The sequence below is a fragment of the Pelodiscus sinensis genome, chromosome 6, assembly GCF_049634645.1.
Source record: "Pelodiscus sinensis isolate JC-2024 chromosome 6, ASM4963464v1, whole genome shotgun sequence".
NCBI classification, from domain to species: Eukaryota; Metazoa; Chordata; order Testudines; family Trionychidae; genus Pelodiscus; species Pelodiscus sinensis.
Genome location: NC_134716.1, coordinates 49,106,835 through 49,130,910, shown reverse-complemented (window position 1 = coordinate 49,130,910; position 24,076 = coordinate 49,106,835). Strand labels below are relative to the sequence as shown.

The 24,076-nt window shown below is 45.2% G+C and overlaps 1 protein-coding gene and 1 long non-coding RNA gene across 3 annotated transcripts in view; both read left to right on the top strand.

The window, feature by feature from the left end:
- LOC142830056 (uncharacterized) overlaps positions 1–6,815 on the top strand; it is a 33,141-nt gene extending 26,326 nt beyond the window's left edge. Inside the window, exon 3 of the long non-coding RNA XR_012905081.1 lies at positions 5,791–6,815. This is a non-coding gene — a long non-coding RNA (uncharacterized LOC142830056). The remainder of the gene's footprint in view (positions 1–5,790) is intronic.
- Positions 6,816–13,613: 6,798 nt separating this feature from the next.
- Positions 13,614–24,076, top strand: part of SPTLC1 (serine palmitoyltransferase long chain base subunit 1) — a 40,864-nt gene continuing 30,401 nt past the window's right edge. The window contains exons 1-3 of one of the 2 annotated variants that reach the window (XM_075931904.1): positions 13,614–13,745; positions 19,363–19,470; positions 22,090–22,184. Coding sequence is in view for 1 of the 2 variants with exons in the window: in XM_006131877.4 (XP_006131939.2) it covers positions 13,901–14,134; positions 19,363–19,470; positions 22,090–22,184 (437 nt within the window). In the remaining variant the exon portion in view is untranslated. Of the gene's footprint in view, positions 13,746–13,885; positions 14,135–19,362; positions 19,471–22,089; positions 22,185–24,076 lie in introns of those variants that run through there. The other variant, XM_006131877.4, reaches the window with a different exon arrangement.

The following is a 24,076-nucleotide window of genomic DNA, read 5'->3' as shown; positions in this document are numbered from 1 at the left end:
TAGTTCTAGATGCGTTAGTTCGAACTAGCTTAGTTCGAATTAACTAATTCGAACTAAGTTAGTTCGAACTAGCGCTGTAGTGTAGACGTACCCTCAGAGACAGACTGCAAGGCCACACTCTGTCTACTCAAAATATTCTTTAGCCCCAGCTGTTCTGGATTCACAACAATTGTTTACTGTGGCTCTCTGAACAGCAAATATACGCAAGGTGTCACCTATCGGTCTTGAAGAGCTCTGCCAACACATTCATACACATTTTATCTATAACCGCAAGGAATTCCGAGTTGTGTTCTGTGTGGTGTGTTCTGGTCTGCATTATGTAGCTCTGTAAATAGTGCAATGCCCTTCTGAACTCAGGTATATTGGTGAGATTGACAGATTGGCACATGGTTACTTAGTGTTATTCTGGCTGAAATTTGGTTGCTTTATATACATAATATATATTATAAATATCTTTCAAAGGAATAGGTCACAGGCCTTGCTTTTTAGTTCCTCCCAGATGAAAGTAATATTTTTAAATGCATAGGCATTATAGCTCTTTATATTTCCCTGGCAGTGCTGATAAAGCTGTCTGAGTAAGTATTTCTGAAGTTCCAACATGTCAATAAGAATTGTAAGGGTATGCATTGCAGACCATGTGCTACCTTTAAAACAGGGAACCACCTGAATAGTGAAGAAGTGGAATTTAAGAACAATCTGTGGAAAACCAAACTAAACATAGTGCATCAGCAGGCAGGTCCAGGCTGAGCAACGCAAGGAATCTATTGCAGTTCACCAGGCATGTTGTGTACACACATCAAAGAAGCCAAGACAGGAGGACAGAAAATGAACGTATGTGCAACCTACCACCTGATTGCCCAAATTCACAATTTGGGGCCGTATGGTATAATTTTTACTTCCTAGTACCAGCTTGGACATTCGCAGTTGCTGCTGCTTCTCACCTCCTGGTATTTTAACTGAGAGCAGGGGGCTGACAGCTTCCGTAGGCCCTCGGAAAAGGTATGGGGGAGCCCCTGAAGGGGTGGGGCTTCCTCAGTTGGAAGGGGCTGGACTGGAGGTAGCCAGCCCTTGGCAGCAACCAGACTGCAGTGTTGGCTCCCCAGCCATGCAGAATGGCGCGCCGCCATTCCCAATGTGATTTAAAGGGCCTGTGGCAGTGGTGACAGTCAGGAGCCCTGGGCCCCTTTGAATTGCTGGGCCTTGGGGCAATTGCTCAGTTTGCCCCCCGCCCCCCCATCAGCAGGCCTTACTGAGAAAAAGCAACTTTCATATCCACAGAAGCACTTTTCATGGAAATAATGTCTCAAAGCATCTCTCAGCTGTCAATCAAGACTTCACCCTAGCCATAGCCATATGCATTTGGGTATCACTGCTGACTCACTACCCCTCAGTCCTTGACCAGGAGGAGGCTCTGGTTGGTTTCTGCTACTGGAACCTTACTCTCTTTTACAGAGAGTATGCTTTGGGACCCTGCAGCGGACCCTGGTCTGAATTTAGCCTCAGAAATAGTAGCCTTGGTACCTTAGCTTCAGCATGCAAACTGGAGTCTGCAATAAATAGCTTATGGATGATTTTACTGTAAATGCAGTGAGAATCATAATAATGATGTGACCTCCCCACTAGGTAAAGGTCAAAAGAGATTTATTTCTAGGGTGAAGTTAAGTAAAACAAACCTCCAGATAGTGTCAACCAACATACTAGAGAGTTTACTCAGGATTCCATTAGCAAGGTGCATGGGATCAAATCTCCAAAGAAAACAATGAACATTTGCCTTCCTGCATGGATGTTTGACCACATGCAGAGAGCAAGATTGTTTTAAATTCTCCTTCAGCTTGCTTCAGTCTTTATTTGTTTGAAATGATCAAGCTTGACAGCCCTGCATTTGCTTCCTTTTCTCTTGTACTCCATTCCCATATGCAATCTTTTATATGCATAAACATGCAAGCCGGATTTTTAAACATCACCAGTGATTTTGGATAGCTTGTTTGTTGGGGGAAGAGAGAGGGTTATAAATAAATTGAGTCTGATTTTGAGAAGTGATGTGCACCCTCTGTGTTTGTTTATTTGGACAGTTGGGGGAGAGGCCAAAACACATCTGAAACTAGGCCTTGAATGTCTCAATTTAGGCTCCCGAAATCAGTGATCACTTTTGAACTTTTTGGTCTTGGTGGCTGTTCTAGTGATTATGGAGCATCATTTTTCTAGTGTGATTCCCTGTTTACCAAGCACAACATTATCCAGTATTAACCTTTATTGCCTACTTATTGAGAAGGGACCATGTCTGCTTGCACCTCATAATATTAATTAAATGCATTCACTACACAAGTAATCCAAATGAGGTGGCCCCTGAAAACTCTATGGAGGGTAGCGGATGTCTGGATCCCATCAATACTCAGGGGAGAATTAAGAGAGCTATGCAGTTCCAGGAGAGAAACTGGCCATAAAGTGCTCCCTGAAGTCACCAAGAAAGAAGGAGAGTGTCTCTGGGAGCTGGATATGAAAGACATCTTTGGAATGGGTCTTTTGGAGGTTTGATTTAATTAAGAACCTGAATCTTCAAGTGAATATCATAACTTGGTCCACTGCCAACCGCAGCACCCAAACTCTATGGCTGTGTCTACATTGGCACCCTTTTCCAGAAAAGGGATGCTAATGAGACACTTCGGAATTGCAAATTCTGCAGGGGAATTTAAAGATCCCCCACGGCATTTGCATGAACATGGCTGCCGCTTTTTTCCGGCTCGGGGTTTTGCCGGAGAAAAGTGCCAGTCTAGACGGGATCTTGCAGAAAATAAGCCCTTTTCCAGAAGATCCCATATTCCTACTTTCAAATAAAGTATCTTCCGGAAAATGGCTTATTTTCCACAAGATCCCGTCTAGACTGGCGCTTTTCTTTGGCAAAACCCCGAGCCGGAAAAAAGCAGCAGCTATGTTCGTGCAAATGCCGTGGGGGATATTTAAACCCCCCGTGGCATTTGCAATTCCGAGTGGTCTCATTAGCATCCCTTTTCCGGAAAGGGGTGCCAATGTAGACACAGCCTATATGATTTGCACCGCTCTGAGAAGTCTATATCCTGATATAGGAGTCAGTCCTACGCAGAACATTTAAAATCCCAGTTGATGAGTTGAGAGGAAAAAAGGCAAGATTCTGGGTTTCTTAAAATCACAGCTTTAACTTAAGGTATACAGGCAGTCCCCGGATTACATACAAGATAGGGACTGTAGGTTTGTTCTTAAGTAGAATCTGTATGTAAGTCGGAACTGGCGTCCAGATTCAGCCGCTGCTGAAACTGATCAGTTTCAACAGCGGCTGAATCTGGACGCCAGTTCTGACTTACATACAGATTCAACTTAAGAACCCCAGGCATCCCCAAGTCAGCTGCTGCTGAAACTGATCAACGGCTGATTCCAGGAAGCCCGGGACAGGGGCTTCCTGTAGTCAGCCACTGGTCAGTTTCAGCAGCGGCTGACTTGGGGACGCCTGGGGCAGAGCAGCTGGGGTGCTGCTGGGTTGGTCCAGTAGCGCCGCCGCTCCTCGGCGCTACTGGACCAACCCAGCAGCACCCAAGCTGCTCTGCCCCAGGCGTCCTGATTCAGCCGCTGCTGAAACTGACCAGCAGTGGCTGAATCAGGACGCCTGGGGCAGAGCAGCTGGGGTGCTGCCGGTTTGGTCCAGTAGCGCCCAGAGCGGCACTACGGGACCAACCGGCAGCGCCCCAGCTGCTGTACCACAGGCATCCGGAGCAAAGCCGTGGAGTACGGGGGCAGCGGGACAGCCCAGACACGCCGTGGCTGTCCTACTGCCCTCGGGCTCCGCGGCTTTGCTCTGCTTTGCTCCCCATCTCCCTGGTCTGCAGACCAGGGGGACGAGGAGCAAAGCCACGGAGCACGTGGGCAGCGGACAGCCCAGACGCGTCTGGGCTGTCCGCTGCCCGCGTGTTCCGCCGCTTTGCTCCCCGTCCCCCTGGTCTGCAGACCAGGGAGACGGGGAGCAAAGCAGAGCAAAGCCAAGGAGCACGCGGGCAGCGGACAGCCCAGACGCATCTGGGCTGTCCGCTGCCCACGTGCTCCGCCGCTTTGCTTCCTCTCCCTGGTCTGCTAGAGACCAGGTAGATGGGCCCCATTTGTAACTGCAGATCCAACATAAGTCAGATCCGCGTAACTCGGGGACTGCCTGTACATATGACATTTTCCCACATGCTCTCCTTCAAATCTCATTCTTGTGAGGCAATTAGGTCAGCATGGCAACTCAGGCAAGGTGTGGCATCTCTGATTCTACAAAGCCAGCATTCTGAGCTTCTACTTGTTTTGCTCCTGGCCATCAGATAAGATTTACAACATTTGTAGTTCTCCTTTTTGCTTCCCACGCTTTTATTGCAAATCAGTGATTGACATATTTCTTAAAAAGTGTAACATTATTCATCTTAATCTACTTACTATCTGAATTTAACAATCATGATGATATTAGGTTTGGTCCCATTAATCTCTCTCTTTACTAATAATGTGCAGGAGAAGTTATTTTTAAGAACGTAGAAGAGCCTGTAACACCACACCTGAATTAAATCCCAAACAAACATACCCCTTCTTTTTGTTTCAGGCCGGGTATCCTAAAACTACTACCCAAAATTACTAGCCACTTTTGAAAATCTTGGCTTAAAGAATGATGATGTATTGTCTACAATATATTAGGCCATTGAATAACTGAACTGCACGTTGGGCCAAAATTTATTCTGAGGTAACATTGGCTTCCACTGTGGCACTATATAGGTGGAGTTACTTCTGACAGACACTAGCATACAGGAGTGCAGATTTTTCCTCTTTGTGTTTAGAGGTAACCACTGAGGGTGGGTGTAGAGGTATTCTGGGAGTAGCTATGTAAGTACATGACACAGCAGAGAAGTTCTGTTAGTGAAATCTCTCCCCTTCTATTTCTTACTCATATGCATCACACCCAACTGGGTTGGCACTAAAAAATGATGAAGGGATCTAGGACACAGATTACGCTAACAAGGGCAAAAAAAAAAAAAAAGAGAGAGAGAGACCTGGACCAAATGAGAAATGTTATAGACTGTAAAAATTGTAGAATATGAAATAGAATTCTTTTAATCCAATGAAAATGAACTATTCCTGGTGTTTTCCTATTGTAAAATTTTGACAACTGAATACATTTTCTCTTTAGATTCCAGTAATACCCTTAAAATGAATATGGGTGGTTCTTAGTGTTACGGATCACTGTCATTATCTCTTCTTATTCCGTTTAAGCTCCCTTCTCTGAAACCTGTGTTCACTGCTTTTTAACTCCAGGATCTTTTTAATTCCGTTACTCCAGGAGGCTCTCCCCCCCCCCCCTTTTTTTTTTAACTTATAAAACAAAGGGAATTTCAAGTGGAACAGTTTAGAAACATACAAGTACCAATAGATTCCTTCCTTCTTTCAGAAGTTTTCTGGAATTAAATCCCTGATCAAATTCTGAAGTACCCAAATATCCTGTTAATGGATATGGTAGGAGTTCTAAGTTTGGAAGGCTCTTACAGTTTTTTGGGGGGGAGGGGATGGCGTTTGGTTCATCACACATGTACTAATTGTTTATAGCTTAATGCTTATATATGTGTCCACTCCAATGGGTATGCACACTTTGTGAATGAGATCTAAGCAAATAAACACTTATTACATGTTTTACCATATGTTAGAATACTAATTTGACTAACAGTATAAGAAAATTCTTCTTTTTGTGGCTATATAATTTGACCAATTATCTGTAATGTCATAGAATGCCTCTCTCTTTCTAAGGGTCTAATTCTGCAAATGTGCGCCTTACGAGATGCCCATTAATTTCATTGCAAGTTGAACAGACGTAGCACATCACAAGATCCAGTACAGAAAGGACTTATAGTAGGAAAGCAGTATCATCAAACTTGAATGCGATCTTGAAGATGACATCAAGTCTAAATTCCTACACGTATGTTATGAGAAACATGAATATATCACCATCCTTTATTTATACTGTGAATGGTCAATGGCACTGAATCCTGAGTACTCACAATGCTACCAGACCTATTAGCATTGAAACCTTTACTGCAAGCTTTAGGAAATTCCAACAGCTGGTTTTAATGAATTAGCTAACACCTTTCATTTGAACTTCCTTATGTTATGTGATTTAGAAGAGGCATTTGTAAAACAGATTTTGCCCAAGTTCTCATTGACAGCTTGTTTTAAAGCGGTGAAAACATCAAAAGGAGAAAGTGGATATGATCCAAGCCAGTTATCAGATGATCAGCTCCTTCCAAGTCTCATCACTTCAGAGAAAAAAAAAAAAAAAGACAGATGATGGAGATACAAATCCAGGAGCTGAGCATGAATTGTTTTGTTCTGAAGTATTTGAATTTACTATACCTTAGCTGAGTCAGGAGCATTATTGATTATACTTTTGGAAAACTAAATGTTTAAGCATAAAAAATTCATGTTAAAGACATCTATTAAACAAACAAACAGGAAAATATTTTTCAAAATTTTTTTACCTCCTACAATGCAGAATATTTTATCAATGTTGCTTCCAGTCACTGTCAGACAACAAGATTTGTAGAGGTTCATTTCCTACCTAAAACCAACCATGGGATGGCTTAGCTGCTAGAATGAGAAAAGCTTGACTTACAACAAAATTGCTCCTGAACAAATTATGGCCAAACTTTCAAAAGCTTTATAGGCTTCAAGTTTTTGCATACTCAACTTGCGACATTAAAATCTAGAAGGCTAGATTTACACAGAAACCAAAGACCCACAGCCTGGAAAGGCTTTCCAAATAAATTACTCTGACTAAAGGGTTGTCTCTTTGGGTACATCTACATCACGCTTATTTCAAAATAGGCTATTTTGGAAGAAATACTCTGAAATAGCATGTCTACACTATAGGGAAGGCTCAAAATTAGTCCGAGGCAGGCTTCCCTACTGTGGATGTGCTACCTCAATTTAGAGGCACTGGGAAGTAATTTCTTTGAATGGCCCTGGGGAGGAGCTATTTTGAAATAGCAGCAGTGGAGCTATTTTGGAATAAGCATTATTCTTCATGGAATGGGGTTTACAGATTTTGAAATGAGCTGTGTAGACACTCGCATTGTTATTTGAAAATAACGTACATTATTTCACAACAACTGTGTTGTGTAGACACACCCTTTGATACCGCTATATTTAATCACCAGACTAGCATTTTGTAGGCTTCAGGATTAATCCTTCCTCAGTTAGGATTCCTTATAACCTTGTGTCACGGGGTACACCCCCAGCGTGAGGGTGTGCCCCCTCTCTTAAGGTCCTGTGGCCCGCTGTATCAGGGTAACTACAACCCTGGCAGTCCCAACATAAAGTCCAGGCCCCTCTATCAGGGTAAATACAGCTTTGTAGGCCTAGCTGCTCAGAGAAGCCTCTCCTGGACCAAGGGTTGATTATCCAGGGAAGGGAAAACGGGTGGTAGGGGGACCCAGGTCCCCCCTCTCCACCAGGTCCCAGCTATCAGGAGGATAGGGTCTGTAAATTATCCTCAGTATCCAAACAAATATAAACTAAATATAGTCTATAGTACATTTATTAAAATAAATGATTTTGCAAATAAGCACTTAATTCCTTAGCTTTGGATCCAGCTAAGTTCTTGTTAGTGCAGGATCTTAAAAGAGGACAAGGTAGGTTTACATAAGCATTGCACTCCCTCAAGACCACAAGCAGCTAGAGGTCAATTCAGCCCCCATTATAAATTAGAACAGGATCAAGGCTCTTTTCATTTATGCCCATTTGTAATTATTCCCAAGGAGCCATTGCATTAATCAGGGATAGCTAAAATGCAGTATAATGTGATTACTATTCCTCCTATCCCAATACTTCTCTAATGCCAGAGGAACTGGTAGAAGGGATGTAGAGGCACAACAAAAAAAGTCTTTGACTGCTTTCAGTGGTTTTCTTTAAGGTTGTTTTGTGCTACTGAAATAGCTCAAAATGGCTTTATCAGAGGATAGGCCCAGACATTTACTTATAACTCTACTACAAGTTGAACCTCCCAAATCCAGGACTCTCTGGTCCAGCAACATCCATGGTCCAGAAGTGCTCTGGAGGCAAGGAGTGGAAGCCAGCCAAGAGAATGCAGGTATTGGGGAGTCCTGGCTGGGCTAGCTGCAGCAGGGCCAGGGAATCCCCAGCGTCAGTGGGGCCAGGTGGCAGCCAAGAAATTATTGCCCTGGCAAGGGGAATCCCCAGTGGTAGCAGGACAGGCAACAAGGGAAGTCCCAGCCAGCCAGCATTAGCAGGACAGCAGCAGGGTGGGAAGGCCCAAGGAGAGGAGCCAGCAGCAGGGCAGCCAGCAGGGGGGAGTATTGACCTGTGATCTGGCAAAATCCCTGTTCCAAGACCACTCAGGTCCCAAGGTTCTGGACCACAGAGGTCCAATCTGTAGCATATTTACCTGGCATTGTTTGAGTCCTTCAGAAGGGCTCAGGGAAGGCGGATGGAGGTGTAGGTGGTGAGAAGGGGCTCTGGGAAGGGGATTCTGTGTGTGTGTGTGTAGTGGGGTGACCAGGAATGGTGGAGGCAGGCTTCGTGCCGTCCTCCCAAGATTCATACCAAGGCTGCTTGCTCTTCCCTTTTCTGTCCTTGTCAGGAAGTGAGAGCTGAGTGCACAGTCTGTTTTCCCCTTGTGCTCCTCAGACAGTGAAGAATGCAGCAAATTGTGCACTTTACCCTCACCCCTGACGAAGGGGTATAGGTAATTCTGTGTAGACACACCCTAACAGACAGACTCTCTCAAATGTATTGCAGATAATATGTAGTAGCTTATAGTCTCAAATCATGCTAAATCAGTCTGCTCACAGAATGAAGTGAACAGTCATCTTCCTTTTCTTCCTGGTATCAGCAGGCAAGAGTTGTAGAACTTGAGATTCTAGTACTCTTTTTCTTTAGGCTTAAGTGTTTTTCCCACAGAATAACCTTCCATTATTACTGTGTGTTGGGGCATGCCTGCTTGGCTTGAGGCTGAGCTCTTAACTGAGTTAGGACACCATTTGTACTTGATGCTGACATCCTCTTGGCTGAATGCCAAACTCCCAGCTGAACTTGGTTATAGAATTTATAGGAAACCAATTAGATCATCCAGTCCTTCTCTCTGCCAGTGCAGGATTGCACCCTGTTGTTTTAATGCTTTTCTAGTTTAGTTCTAAAAGTCACACCTGATGTGGTTTCTGCCAATTCTTCTGGGAGGCTTCCAACATATTGTTAGGAACTATTAAAAAAGAGATAGACAGTAATTCAGAAAATATCGTAATGCCACTTTAGAAATCCATGATACACCCATACCTTGAATGAGATATGCAGTGCTTGTTGCCCCCATTTCAAAAAATATAATAGAACTGGAAAAGGTACAGAGAAGTGCAAAAAATGAGTAAGGATATGGATGAGATTTTGGGTGTCTCCCCCCACAGGGCTTAACTTGAAATAAGTTTCGCAAATTGAGCTATGTCAATTGCATAGCTTATTTTGAAATAGCTTATTTCAAAATTGGGAGAATCTACACAGCACTTATTTTGAAATAGAGTACTCTTCCTCCGACTTCCCTAACTCCTTGTACAATGAGGGTGACAGGAGTCGGAGTAAGAAGTCCTCCAGTTTGACAGTATTTCACAATTATTTTGAAATAACTTCCTACTGTGTAGACATGGACTAAGTTATTTGATAACGCTAGTTATTTCAAAATAATGTTGCTGTGTAGACATACCTTCTGTATGATGACCGGGACTGTTCATCTTTGAAAAGATACAATTAAAGAAAGATATGAAATTATGAACGGCATGGAGAAAATGAATATGCAAGTGGTATTTACCCCTTCACATAACATAAGAATCAGGGATGACCAAATGAAATTAATAGGCAGCAGGTTTGAAACAAACATAAGGAAATACTTCTTCATACAATGCAGTCAACCTGTAGATTTTATTGCCAGGGATGCTGTTAAAGTCAAAAGTATAATTGGGTTAAAAAAAGAATTAGATAAGTTCACAAAGGATAGGTCCATCAATGACTATTAGGCAATATGATCAGGGATGCAGCCATAGGCTCCAGGTGACCTTAAACCTCTGATTGCAAGAAGCTGGGACTGGATGACAGGGGTTGGATCACTCATTAATTGTCCTGTTCTGTTCATTCCCTCTGAAGCATCTGGCACTAAGGATATTAAATTGAGGTTATCTGGCTAATTGTGTAGTTGATACATATTGTATCGATTACGTGATGTGTCGATAAGGACCGCTCTGCAGAGCCACAGTGGGGGTAGCTCCAGGAGCCAGCTTGAGCTGGAATTGAGCAGTCCTGGCTCATGCCGGCTCCGGGAGCCACCAGCACTATGGCTCTGCACTTGAAATGTAGAGGTGCAGCATCCCAGATCAATGCGAGATTTGTTGTTGCTTTGCAGCAACCTCCCCTATCCTTCCTCAGACCTCTCCTCTCTCCCCGCTGGCTGTAATAGAGGCAGCAGGAGGCAGACAGAGCGGTACTGCAGAGACAGTGCTGGGGCGAAACCAACTTTTAAGCCAGCTCCCGCAACCACAAGGTCCTGTCTCCCCCACCTTGTTGCCTCTCTGTGAGCAAACTTAGGAGGACTGGCCATGTCATCAGAATGGAAGACCACTGTCTCCCAAAACAGATATTGTATGGGCAGCTGAATCTGGACAAATGAAAGGTTTTCCATATAAGCTCTTCAAAGATAATCTGAAGAGCAACGTGACACTCTATATAACTCGGGGGGGCACCTTGTATCCCCCCCTTATTCCCTATTTTGTATATAATTGCGATCTTGCATATAAAGCATGCCATGTACAATATTAGGGGAAAATTCATGAACAGCTGAAACCCATTGTTTTATCTAAATATATGTCTCTTTAGTAAAAGCAATAAGGAATCCAGTGGCACCTTAAAGACTAACAATTTTATTAGGGCATAAGGTTTTGTGAGTTGCAACTCACTGTGTCAGATACATGAAGTGAAAGAATCAGATGGTAGGGATACAGATTCTTTCACTTCATGCATGTGACAAAGTGAGTTGCAACTCATGAAAGCTTAAGCCCTAGTAAAATTGTTAATCTTTAAGTTGCCACTGGATTCCTTGTTGTTTTTGCTGAAACAGACTAACACAGCTACCTCTCTGAAACAAATCTTTGGTGCATATGAAGTTAGGAGATTGTGTTATATGATTGTCACTAAAATGTGCTATAAGTTGGGGAACCTGCCATATATTAGATCTTCAGAGACAACAGCAATTAAAGTAACCAACAATTGGGCAGGTGTCAGAACAGCCATTGAGGGAGCTACAATGTGATGACCAGTCTCCACCCCACCCCTTATGGAGCACGCGGTGTGGCACTCTAATGGCAATTCTAAAAGGCCCAGGAGTCCAGCAACTGCTGCTGCCACAGTAGCAGTGGTGGCAGCCACAAGCCCTGGGCCCTTGAGAATCACCAGGCCCTGGGGCAATTGTCCTCTTCACTCCCTCTGTTGATGAGCCTGGTGGAGTCATATCCATAGCATTCTATGAGAATTGCAACAATATTGTCATCATCATCAGTGATGGATTACCAATGTCATAGCAAATGTGGCATAACAGAACGCAACATATGTATCATTAACATTTTCATGTACAATTAAATCATTCTGCTACTTAGAACTGATTAAGTTGTGATAGAGAGACGTTGCAGTTTGAAGAGGGCCAAGGTTTATGGGAAGGGTGATGAGAGACGGTAAATAAATTTGGTTTTGTAAGTGCTTGTCAAGAAACATCTGGCACATTTATCAAACTGTGAAAAACAGAAATGAAAAGATTCTGCACAGTGTCCTTTTAGCCTTTCTGCCAAATACATTTACTCAAGAACAGTGTTCCCTCTAAGATTTTCCATCCATGAGCAGAGTGAGCTTTGTCAGCTGCACCAACAAGGTCATATGCACTTGTTCAGATGTGTGCCACTGTGGCAACCAATGGCGCTGTTCCCCAAGACTCTCTCCCAGGTAGTGCACCCCTGCCACGTGACCCTACCAGGCGCTGGCCGCTGGAGCACCCCAGACCCCCCACCATGCCGCCCCGGTTCTGGCCCCAATAGGGCCATCAGAACATCTGCCAGACCAGTTCTCTACCACATGGCTCCAGTTCTGGCCCCAGCTGCAGCTGCTGGAGCAGCCACTGCGTGCCTGTGACCCAGCTCTGGCCCTGGCCCCAGCTGGGACTGCTGAAGGAGCAACTGCCAGTCACCCGCCATGCAGCTCTGGCTCTAGCCCCAGATGCTGGAGTAGCTGCCACCCACCACGTGTCTCGCAGCTCCAGCTCTGGGGCCAGGCCTGCATGGTAGCTGCCCTACTGCTCCTTGGGCAGGGCAGCCTCACACCCCAGAACAGTTGAGCAGCCACTGTGCAGCTTTGGTGAGGAGGTGGGCGGGGCTCAAATTATTGGTGTGTTCCTGTGCAGGTGGCACCTTTGGGGGAACAATGCTCAATAACCAGTCATATAATTTTATATAACTTTTCTTGGAAGTTTAGTAATTACCCAATGTGTTCTAAATAAAAGAATTTTGTGACAATGAACAAAACTAATCCTAGAAACTGTTTTCAAGTATTTGCCCCAACGCCATGAAAAAGAAAGAAATAGTGTTCAGCGGGGCACAACTAGGTGGCTTGCAGGACATGGCACACGTTGCAGGCCTACGGCCACAGGGGGACCCAAATCCAGAGGTGAAAAGCAGCATGCCCCGGTGCAGGGCTCTGGCAAAAAGAAGGTGGGGCACTTGGCTGCAGAGGCTCCCAACCAGCTCCTGGAGCTCTCCTCCAGGATGCTTTGATAAGAAGCAGGCAACCAGACAGGTGAAAGGATCTGGCTGAAGGTGTGTGTCCCTCCTCCCCTGTTGATGGCTGCCCCAACTCCTAGACTTGACCTGCAGCCTTTAGAGGGGGGTTGCAGCTGCATGCACCTGGAACTCTGCTGCTTTTCTTCTTCCCCTATCAAGGAGAAAGTGTGCAGCTTGTGTGCCCAGATTCCTGCACTTCCTACATCCCCCCTGCCCTTATTCCTGAATGCCCCAAAACTTTCCTGCTCTGAGGACTCTCTCCTGCTTTACTCTAATCCTCTGCTTTGATCCTCTGACACTTAAATTTCTTACAGGTACTGTTGTATTGAACGCCGCCTCCCAACACTCTGCCCTCAACTTTTCCCTCCTCCCATGGTGCAATGCGTACTTAAGCATGGCTATCTCTTTGCTCTAGTTCTGGGATCAGGACAGTTGTGTTTTCTTCTTTCAATGCATAATATTTTCCCTCATCTCTGCTCTTCGTGTCTCTCCTGCACGTTGTCCTGTCACTGATTGGCAGCAGTAGCCCTGCTCGTACCCCTGTTCTGTCTTACACGCAGAGCTTCGTTATCCCCCTCTCTCACGCACGGGACACAGACTAAGGGACAGACCAGTGTTAACCATAAGGAGGAAGTTGGTTTATTGTAGACATTCAGTCACGAGGTTATTTAAATGAAAGAGGTGTATTGTGATGTGTCAGGGACTACGCAGAACTAGCGACACGCACGTAAAGCGGATCCAGCAGGGACTCGAGCCCCCTATTACAAACGAGGACAATGTATATTCCTCACAGCTCTTGACACCCGCCCTCGGCAGAAATTTGCACCGCTAGGACCCTGGGTCACGGCCCGGGTGCCCCCAGTGAAGGCGGGGCCGCTGCTCGCGCAGGTAAAGGCAGCAAACGCGGCCAGTTGCCGGCCCTGCCCAGTGCGCAAGAGGCGCTGCGCAGGCCTGTCGGCGAGCACGGAGGAGGCCAGGGGCCGATTTATGCCCGTGGGGCGCGCCGAGCGCAGCGGCGCTAGGACCCGCGCGCGCAGCGGCCAATGGCCCCGCCCCGCCTTCCCCTCCCCAGGTCCTTGCTTAACGACACGCGGGTTTCGGGGGCGCGGCGGGGAAGGGCGTGGTCACGGCTCAGTGACGTATCAGCGTCTCCCCCGGTTCTGCCTGCGCCGGCTGACGTCAGTGCGCGCCGCGGCCTGGAAGCGGCGCAGGCGATGGCGGCGGCGGGGACGGGGCAGCAGTGGGTGCTGGTGGAGATGGTTCAGGCCTTCTATGAGGTGAGACTCCCGCCCTGGGGAGCGGGCGCTGGTGGCACCGGCGGGGGCGCTGCTTTGGCCGAGAGCGCAGTAGCTCCCCGCCCCCCTGCTTCCTGGGGGGTGGGCAGGTCCTCTTAAGTTGCGCGGGTCTGGCAGCGGGGCACGCTGGGGGAGGGGCATGGAGGGTGGTGGTTGGGGCCCGGCTCAGGAATCTCCTTGGCGCTGGGGCATGGTGGGTTCGTGTAACTGATCTTAGGATCCTAGACCGCTAGAACTGGAAGGGATCTGGAGAGTCCAGTCCCCTGCCCTCATGGCAGGACCTGGTGCCATCTAGACCCTCCCTGATAGACCTTTATCTAACCTGCTCTTAAATATCTCCAGAGATGGGGATTCCACACCCTCCCGAGGCAACTTATTCCAGTGTTTAACCACCCTGACAGTTAAGAAGTTTTTCCTAATGTCCAACCTAAGCCTTCCTTGCTGCAGTTTAAGCCCACTGCTTCTTGTCCTATCCTCAGAGGCCAAGGAGAACAATTTTTCTCCCTTCTCCTTGTGACACCCTTTTAGATACCAAAGACCCTATCATGTCCCCTCTCAGTCTTCTCCTTTCCAAACTAAACAAGCCCAGTTCTTTCAGTCTTCCTTCATGGGTCATGCTTTTTAGATCTTCAATCATTCTTGTGCTCCTCTTTGGACCTTCTCCAATTTCTCCACAACTTTCTTGAAATATGGTGCCCAGAACTGGACACAGTACTCCACTTGAGGCCTAATCAGCGCATCTACTCTGATTAGGCTTCAAGTGGAAGAATGAGTACTCGTATTTTACTCACAACACTCCTGTTAATGCATCCCAGAATTATGATTGGTTTTTTTGCAACAGTCACACTGTTGACTCATATTTAGCTTGTGGTCCACTCTAGCCCTTAGATCCCTTTCTTCAGTATTCCTTCCTAGACAGTCGCTTCCCATTCTGTATGTGTGAGACTGATTGTTCCTTCCTAAGTGGAGTACTTTGCATTTGTCTATATGAAACTTCATCCAATTTACTTCAGACCATTTCTCCAATTTGTCCAGCTCATTTTGAGTTATCCTCCAAAGTAGTTGCAACCCTGCAAACTTAATAAGCATGCTCTCTATCCCAATATCTAAATCGTTGATGAAGATATTGACTAGAACCGGTCCAAAACAGACCCCTGCAGAACCCCACTTGTTATGCCCTTCCAGCAGGATCGTGAACTGTTAATAACTACTGTGAGAGTGATTATTCAGCCAGTTATGCACCCATCTTATAGTAGCCCCATCTAAGTTTTATTTGCCCAGTTTATTGATAAGCAGGGCTCAACAAATAATGCAAGCTACTCGCCTGTGGTGAGTAGATTGCAACCTGGAAGAGCCGGGTTTGGGCGATCTGTGCATGCGCAGAAGGATCTGCACATTCACAGATCACCGGACAGCGTGGCTGGCAAGCGGGGCTCGCTGTGGTTCAGCGAGCCCTATTGATAAGAATATCATGTGAGACTGTATCAAGTGCCTTACTAGAGTCTAGGTATACCATATCCACTGCTTCTCCCTTATCCACAAGACTTCTTATCCTGTCAAAGAAAGCTATCAGATTGGTTTGAAATGATTTGTTTTTTATAAATCCATGCTGGTTGTTCCCTATCACCTTATTATCTTCCAGGTATTTGCAGATAAATTCCTTAGTAACTTACTCCATTATCTTTCCTGGCACAGAAATTTAACTGACTGATCTGTAGTTTCCTGGTCTGTTCTTCTCTTTTTATAGATGGGCACTATATTTGCCCTTTTCCAGCCTTCTGGAATTTCCCCTGTCTTCCATGATTTTTCAAAGATAACTAAAAGCTCAGATCTCTATCAGTTCTTTGAGTATTCTAGGATGCATTTTATCAGGCCCTAGTGACTTGCAGACATCTAACTTTTCTAAGTGATTTTTAACTTGTTCTTTTTTTATTATTATTATCTTCTAAACCTACCTCTTCCCCACTAGCATTCACTGTTAGGCATTCCTTCATCATCAGACTTCTTGGTAAAGACGAAACAAAGAAGTAATTAACCTCTTCCATTTCCAAGTTTCTTGTTACTGTTTCTCCCTCCTCACTGAGCAGTGGGACTACCCTGTCCTTGGTCTTCCTCTTGCTTCCAATATATTTATAGAATCTTGTCTTGTTTCTCTTTGTCTGTAGTTAGTTTGAGCTTGTTTTGTATCTTTGCTTTTCTAATCTTTTCCCTGCATACCTGCATTGTTTATATTCATCCTTTGTAATTTGTCCTAGTTTCCACTCTGACTCCTTTTTTATTTTTAGATCATGCAAAATCTCCTGGTTAAGTCAAGGTGACCTTTTGCCGTACTTCCTGTCTTTCCTATGCAGCGGAATAGCTTGTTTTTGGGCCCTTAATAATGTCCCTTTGAAAAACTGGCAACTCTTGTCAGTTGTTTTTCCCTTTAGTCTTGCTTCTCATGGCTCTACCAGCTCTCTGAGCTTACCAAAATCTGCCTTCCTGAAATCCATTGCTTTGCCCACAGGGAATTGGGCAGTGAACCAGTCTAAGGGTGCGATAGCTGGCGATCAGTGCCCTGGCTCACTTCTTGGAGATGTAAGCAGGGCTCAGAGAAGAACAAATTGAATGAGTAGTGGCTTGGAGATACACTAACAGTAGATCAGGAATGCCCTGATCCAAGTACAAGGTGACATTCAGCCAAATTAAAAAGCAAGAAATTTGCAACTAATAAAAGGACTTCTTGTCTTATTAGCAATATGCATGTTTAGTTGGTTAGCAATATGCATGTTTAGTTGGTTAAGTGGTAGAGGCTGCCTCTTCAGCTGGGCTGGTACAGCACCTGCTTGTAGCAGGCCAGTGCACCCCATAAGCAGGGAGCTGTATTGGTGTCCTGGCCATACCAAGCTCTGTCCATGGCTTGTGCAGTTGCCCTGCAGGTAGGGTCTGCTCCTGCTGGGATGCCGTGGTAGTCCCTGCCTATGGGGCACTCTGGCCTTCCAGGTGCAGGGGCTGCCTAGAGGAGAGGGCCATGCTGCAGCTGGGCTAGAGTGGCCCCTCCCACCTTCACCCCCTTTAATCAGTAACAATATTTTTATTATTTTTACATCCCTATTTTTTTATATGACCTGTCATTTGACTGTGGAACTTGCTACCATAGGATACAGAGGCAGCAGCACAGAGTGGAAGGCAGTGACTCAGGAGTGAGGCTGGAATATACTGGCTGCTGGCCCCACCCCTAGGGACTATAGAATAGTCAACTAACCGATAAGAATTCATGAAGTTACTCAACTATTCAATTAACTGATATTTAACATCCCAATCAGAGACTGGATGCTGGAGTAGATGTAGGTGGGGTCTGATCTGGAATAGCATTTGCTATATTCCTATATTGACAAACTATGCATAGTTTGTCATGTCAAAGATAAAGCATAGTGACAGTTGTGTCTCGAGGTAAATCTAGTATCCATCTATGGTCAGATTTTACATTCACCTTTAGCACATGGTATAAATTCTCATCAGTATTATTGACCAGTTCTGACTTGGAGATGGCTTGCTGCAAATTGTGACTTATTTCTGCTGTTACATACTATGTTATGTTTTGGTGTCCACTATTTCTACCACATTTATTTTTTGAGGCAGAAATCTACTGTTTTAGTAAGTCTCTTGTCTTATTACCTCCACACTTAGTTTACATGTTGGTACTATTATTGAAAGGCAAAGATTTATTTATTCATACTCTGAATATTTTTTTCTCTCAAGATGGATTCGTTGTCGTTTATGCTAATGGCAAAAATGGATACTTATTTCAGAGTTTTTAAAACAGGCATTTCTGTCTTGTAGATCCTGATGTCTTGGTTGCTGCTTCATAGGAAAAGGTGTTGCTCTGATCTCTTCCATCCCCCACACAATTTAGGGGGTGACCTACTTCCAGTATGGAGTCTTATTTGAGTTACCTAGTAGATCAAACAGTGATGCAGCAGCAACTCTGACATTGATGGCATTTTTTGGTTGGTCTCTCTCTGTTCCTACATCTTGGTCATTTAACACGGTTCTTAAACACCAGGGCTGTGTCTACACTGGGCCACTTATTCCGGAAAAGCAGCCACTTTTCTGGAATAAGCTGCGAGCTGTCTACATTGGCCCCTTGAATTTCCGGAAAAGCAGTGATGATCTACTGTAAGAAATCAGCTGCTTTTCCGGAAAAACTATGCTGCTCCCGCTCGGGCAAAAGTCCTTTTTTCGGAAAACTGTTCCGGAAAAGGGCCAGTGTAGACAGCACAGTACTCTTTTCCGCAAAAAAGCCCCGATCACGAAAATGACGATCGGGGCTTTTTTCCGGAAAAACGTGTCTACATTGGCCACGGACGCTTTTCCGGAAAAAGAGCTTTTTCCGGAAAAGCATCCTGCCAATGTAGACGCTCTTTTTCCGGAAATACTTATAACGGAAAACTGTTCCATTTTAAGCATTTCCGGAAATTCATGCCAGTGTAGACGTAGCCCAGTAGATTACAAGTGGAAAGATACGTTGCCAGTGATGCACACTGTGTAACACGTTTCACTTGGAAGGGTCTGCTTGCAAAGCTGATCCTTAATTGTCTAGCTTTAAAAAAAATCTGATTCTCTTCTCCTGATCATAGTGTAACAAGGCCTTATTAGCAATAAAATAATCCAGTGGCTGTTTTAAACTAGAATTTGTAGTGTACAAGGCCTGTGGCAGCCTACGGCAGTGCAGGCTGCTGGAGTCCGGCAGGCAGTCTAGCTGTGGCTGCAGCAGCGAGGCTAGCAACCCAACAGGCAGACTGGCAAAGGCTGGCACTAGTCCCCCTCCCCCGAGCTGGCAGAGTCCGGCTGGGGACTATGGCAGGGAACCTTCTCTGGTTCAGCAAATTCCCTGGGTTCCAGATAAGAGATGTTCAACTTGTTCTCTCTAATCCTCTCATACACCTTTCTAGAACTAAAACTGCTTTATATCGCAACTTTAAGGGCAGCTTATTACGTCTTCCACTAACACCAATTCAAGACCATCCTTTTTCAGTTTAATGTCAAGGAGCCATGATCTGCAAAGCAATCAATCTCTTCTCCTTTACTTTTTAAAAAAAAGTATGAAAAGTTAAAGTTGCCTTGCATCAACTAGATTACATTCAGAAACCTAAATAATGGAAATAAAAACCTGCTAATTATAATTGAATCCTGTATGTGCTTTTTTTTTCTTTTTTTTTAACTTCTAGGCTCCTGCTTACCATCTTATTTTGGAAGGAATTCTAATACTGTGGATAATCAGACTTCTTTTCTCTAAAACTTACAAACTTCAAGAACGATCTGACCTCACACCTAAGGTATGTTACTACAAACATTCTTCCCAATATGCAGATTTTTTTCTTAAAGCAACAATTTATATAATACTAAATATTGTGACACTCAGAGCATGATGACCTTCAGAATTTGAAACCCTTGTGATAAGACCATATTTCTACAGATTGTATCTCCCCTAAACTGGGACTCTCTGGTTCGGCAACATCTGTCCGTGGATCCGAAACTGCTGGGCTGGAAGCCCAGTGTCAGTGGGCTGGTGTCCAGCAGCTCTGGCTGGGGGCTGACTGACAGGGGAGCCAGTGGCGGTGATGGGGAGCTATGGCAGGGGACCTCCCCCTAGTCTGACCAATTTCCTTGTTTGAGACTGATCAAGTCCCAAGGGTGCCACTAGACCAGGGAGGTACTCCGTTTTTTGAAGTCACTACAATGTGAAAGAGCTCTATATGTTTTTGTTTGGTCCAGGAAAAATGATTAAATCATAAATAATTTACACCAGTTAGAGGGTAACTTAATTTTTTGGAAGATACAAAGCACAAATTTGAAGGCATTAGACTAACTTTTAAATTTTGAGAGGGATGAAATTGGCATCAGGACTTCTTTATGAACAGACTTGGTTTAACAATGGATACTTCAGGTAGGTTCAAAAATCAACAACAAAAGTTAGTGGAGAAATTCATGTTGAATTATGCTACCTTGGAAGTTAATAGCTAAATCCTCAGTCTAGAAATGGTTAACAAATCTGAGAAGACTGACAACTGTTTAAACATAATTTTACTCCACAGATGTATAAACTTTGAAGCTCATTCCTGCAAACAGTTGTACTCCTGCTTAACTCCACTCCAAACAGAAATAGTCCCATTGAGTTCAGGTGGACTAAACACGCATGTGTCAGAATTAAACATCAGTAATTTTTTTTTCTGTTTCTTGGTTGTCCATCCCTACTTTCTAATGCTTGTATCTTTGCCCTATTTAGTGGCAATGTGGTTCAGGGGTTGGAGAACAGAAGGCTAAGTCTGTGGTGTCCTACAACTAACCACTAGCCTCATGTGTCAATTTAGCCGGTTGTGTGTGGCTAGTTTGCTATAGTGGCTACTGCTTTAGAACTGGTGGGATTAAGTGGAACTAAAAACCTGAAGTCTAATGCTAGCTCTGACACTGATTCACTGTGTTTCCTTGGGCAAATGACAACCTCTGTTACTTCATTTGAAAAATGGACAGGAACGCTTGCTTACCTTGCATGTGGTATGAGGATTAGTAGTTATGACATGCTATGCTAGGTGGTGTTACGCAATGTGCAGACTGATAAATTGACTAGTAATTGTAGCTCCTGTTGTCACTTCACTTTTCATTCTAATGCAACAAATATTTATTTAAATAGTGCTGTAGAATGGTTGAGACCAGGAAGTGAGAAATGCCAATAATAAATGAGTGGTGTGTGGTGTGGGTTTTTTTTTTTTTTTTTTTTTTTTTTTTTTGGCTAGTTGGTAAGGTAAGTAGAAATTGCCTAAGTCCTTGTCAAAATTTTAACACTGGGTCAACATTTCTTAACTTAAGAAACATACCATGAGATCTGTAATGAAAAATCTGGTCAGGATCTCTCTTTATTATTTAAGTTACCTTGAGCTAGGGATCTAAAATCATATTAATTGGTTAACCAATTAATGGGGGGGGGGCAGTTAACCAGTTAAACATTCACATCCCTACTATGAGCGGTGCAGAGCCCCGTTGCATAGTATACTAGGGTAGTAGCTCCACATTGACTTGGAAGGGTGCCACATCACAGTACTGGAGACAGGTATAGTTCTAGCCAAAATAACCCTATCTGCTTCTTTAGACTGTGGTACAGGCTGGACACGTCTTATCTGGCACACTCAGGACCTGACCAGTCCCAAACCAGTGAATTTGCCAGACTAGAGAAGGTTCCCTGACACAGCCCCCAGCTGCTGACTCTACTAGCTCTGGGGGCCAGAGAGTGGAGGGGGTGAGGAGGGAGAGGGCTACCTCCAGCCCCTGCTGGGCTGCCTGCTGGGTTGCTGGCCCTGCTGCCCTGGCCAAACTGCCTGTCATGCTACAGCAGCCTGCACCACTGCAGGCTCTGGCTCCATGCTGTCGGGGGCTGGCTCTGGCCCTGGTATGGTTGCCAAATGCTCAGATTTTGGTCCCAGCCCTGCAGCAGTCTGTGGGCTCTGGCCCTGTGCTGCCAGCTTCAGACTTGCTGCTGCAGGTTTGGGCTCCTAATCCATGGTAGTCCACAGACTCTAGCCCCGCTTTCGTAGGCTGCCCAAGGCTCTAGCTGCAACCCTGCACTACCATGGGCTGGTGCCGGCCCAATCCTGTGCTGCTGGGGGCTGCCCCAAACCAGTCTCAGTGCTGCCAGCTGTCGGATGCTCCTGGGAGCTGCTGCTGGCTCCAGCCCTACTGTTGCAGGCTGCTGGGGTCTGCCGCCCACTGGGCCAGCCCGTTGCTTCAGCCCAGTGCCTCCTGGATTTCCCTACTGCCACTAGGCAAACTGGGTTCTCTGATGCCTGATCATGGATGTTGCAGGACAATAAAATTCTGGTTTTGGGAGGTGAGACCTGTATAATGAAAGTCATATTTGAAAGATACTAAATGTTGGGCATTCTGTCTCCTGTTCATCTCAGGAAAAAGAAGAATTGATTGAAGAGTGGCAACCAGAACCTCTTGTTCCTCCTGTATCAAAAGATCATCCAGCTCTCAACTACAATATTGTTTCAGGGTAAATTTAGCACAAGTATTTTGTTCAAATTCAATATAAATCTCTTAAGTCCCCTGTTTTTAAACATACAAAGATTTTAATTTTCTTTGAGCGAGTTGCATGTTAGGAATACAGGACTGTATTTGTCACTGATGCTAAAGCCTTCTATCAAAATTCATTCTCTTTTTTTTGACACTAACTTCTGAGGTGATTCAGTCATACAGGTTGGACCTCCTTGGTCCCAGCACCCTCAGGACCCAACTGGTCCCAGATGAAGAATTTTGCTGGATATGGGGAGGTCATATCTGGCCCCCCTGCTACCACCCCCGCTGTCCTGCTGGCGCCTGACCCCCTTGCCTGCCCCCACTGCACTGCTGGTCCCTGACTCTCTTGCCTGCCTGCCAGGCAACTCAGTTCACAGTGCACCAGGCTCTTGCCCCACTGAATAGCCCTGCTGGGACTTGCTGAGGAGCCCTGTTATGGTGCGCTGGGGTCCCAACCCCACTGGGCAGCTCCACTGGGGCATGCTTGGCTTCTCAGCTTTAGGGATCGGTAGCCCACAACTCTGCCAATCTGCAGGGCTCCTAAGCACCAGTACTACACTTCTCTGGTCCTGGAATGACCGTGGTTGTGCTGGACCACTGATGTTGCTGGATCAGAGTGCTGGTTTACTGAGGTTCAACCAGTATAAGAATCTCATTTTCTTTTTAATAATTTATGGTAAAGTATTGGACTTCATTTTGGTATCTTATTTGGTGTTCTTTCCTGTTGGCTTCCCTGTTGGCTTCATTTTTGATTATTAGTTGTCAAGTTTTATAAAGGTATAGGCCTAAGTCTGCAAAAGCAGCTATGATTTTTGGATTTCCAAGTTGAGGGACTTGATTTTTGAGAGGATTGGTACTTGGCACTTTTTTTTAAACTTAGGCTACGTTAAGGTATCTATCTCAAATTGGAATCTCAAAGTGGAGTCATTTGAAATCTTGGCTGTAACATCTTATGAGTTTATCTAGAAGTTGGAAATGGGATTACACCAGTATATATTAGCTAATTTTTAGTACATGCCAGTTAGTGGCACCTTGCTATGATCGAATGCATCGTGTAGACAGAAATTCTCGGAGTAATCATGAATCACGGTATTGCCTATACATGTTGCAACACAGATGCATTTCAAACATAAGTATACTTCTAGATTGTACTTCACACTACTGAAGGAAGTAGTGTTTCACTTGTGTTTTTTATACACCAACAGAAAAGGAAAAAAGTATCTCAACCAGGCATTTATCATGAATGTTAACCACACAAGTAATCTTAATCATTGAAGCCAAGAAATAAGAACGTTATACAGTGAATATTTTCATGTGCTTGCTTGGCAATGTGCCACTGCCCTGTCAACAAGGAAACAGCTCTGATTTAAAAAAAAGGGGGGGTGCTAAATGTAATTGTGGCTCTGCCAGTCCTCACCCCCACACTGCTGCTTCTGATAGGCAGCAGCACAGGGGGCAAGGACAGAAGCCAATATATGCGTCCCTGCACTTATCGGCTCCTGTGGACCTGCCTATCCCCACCCCCACTGCTTCCTATAGAGGCAGCAAGCAGAGGCAGGGGCCAGTGCTTGGGGGGGGGGGGGGGGGGGGGATGCCACGAAGCAACCTCTATTTATGGTGTGGGGGAGGTCCAAGCTTCCTGCAGACAGAGGTTGCCCTGTATCCCGTGGAGCTGCCTCTACTGCGGTGGGAAGAGGCTGCTTCGTGGCAGCAGCAGCCCCGTCTATGGGGAGTTTCACTCCCCTTCCCTCGGCTCCCCTCCTCCTTGTGTGTGGGGTGGCAGGTGGGAGCTAGTTTTTCAAACTGGCTCCCCATGCAGACCAGCTCCCACCTGCCACCCCACACTGTTGCATCTGATAGTGGCAGTAG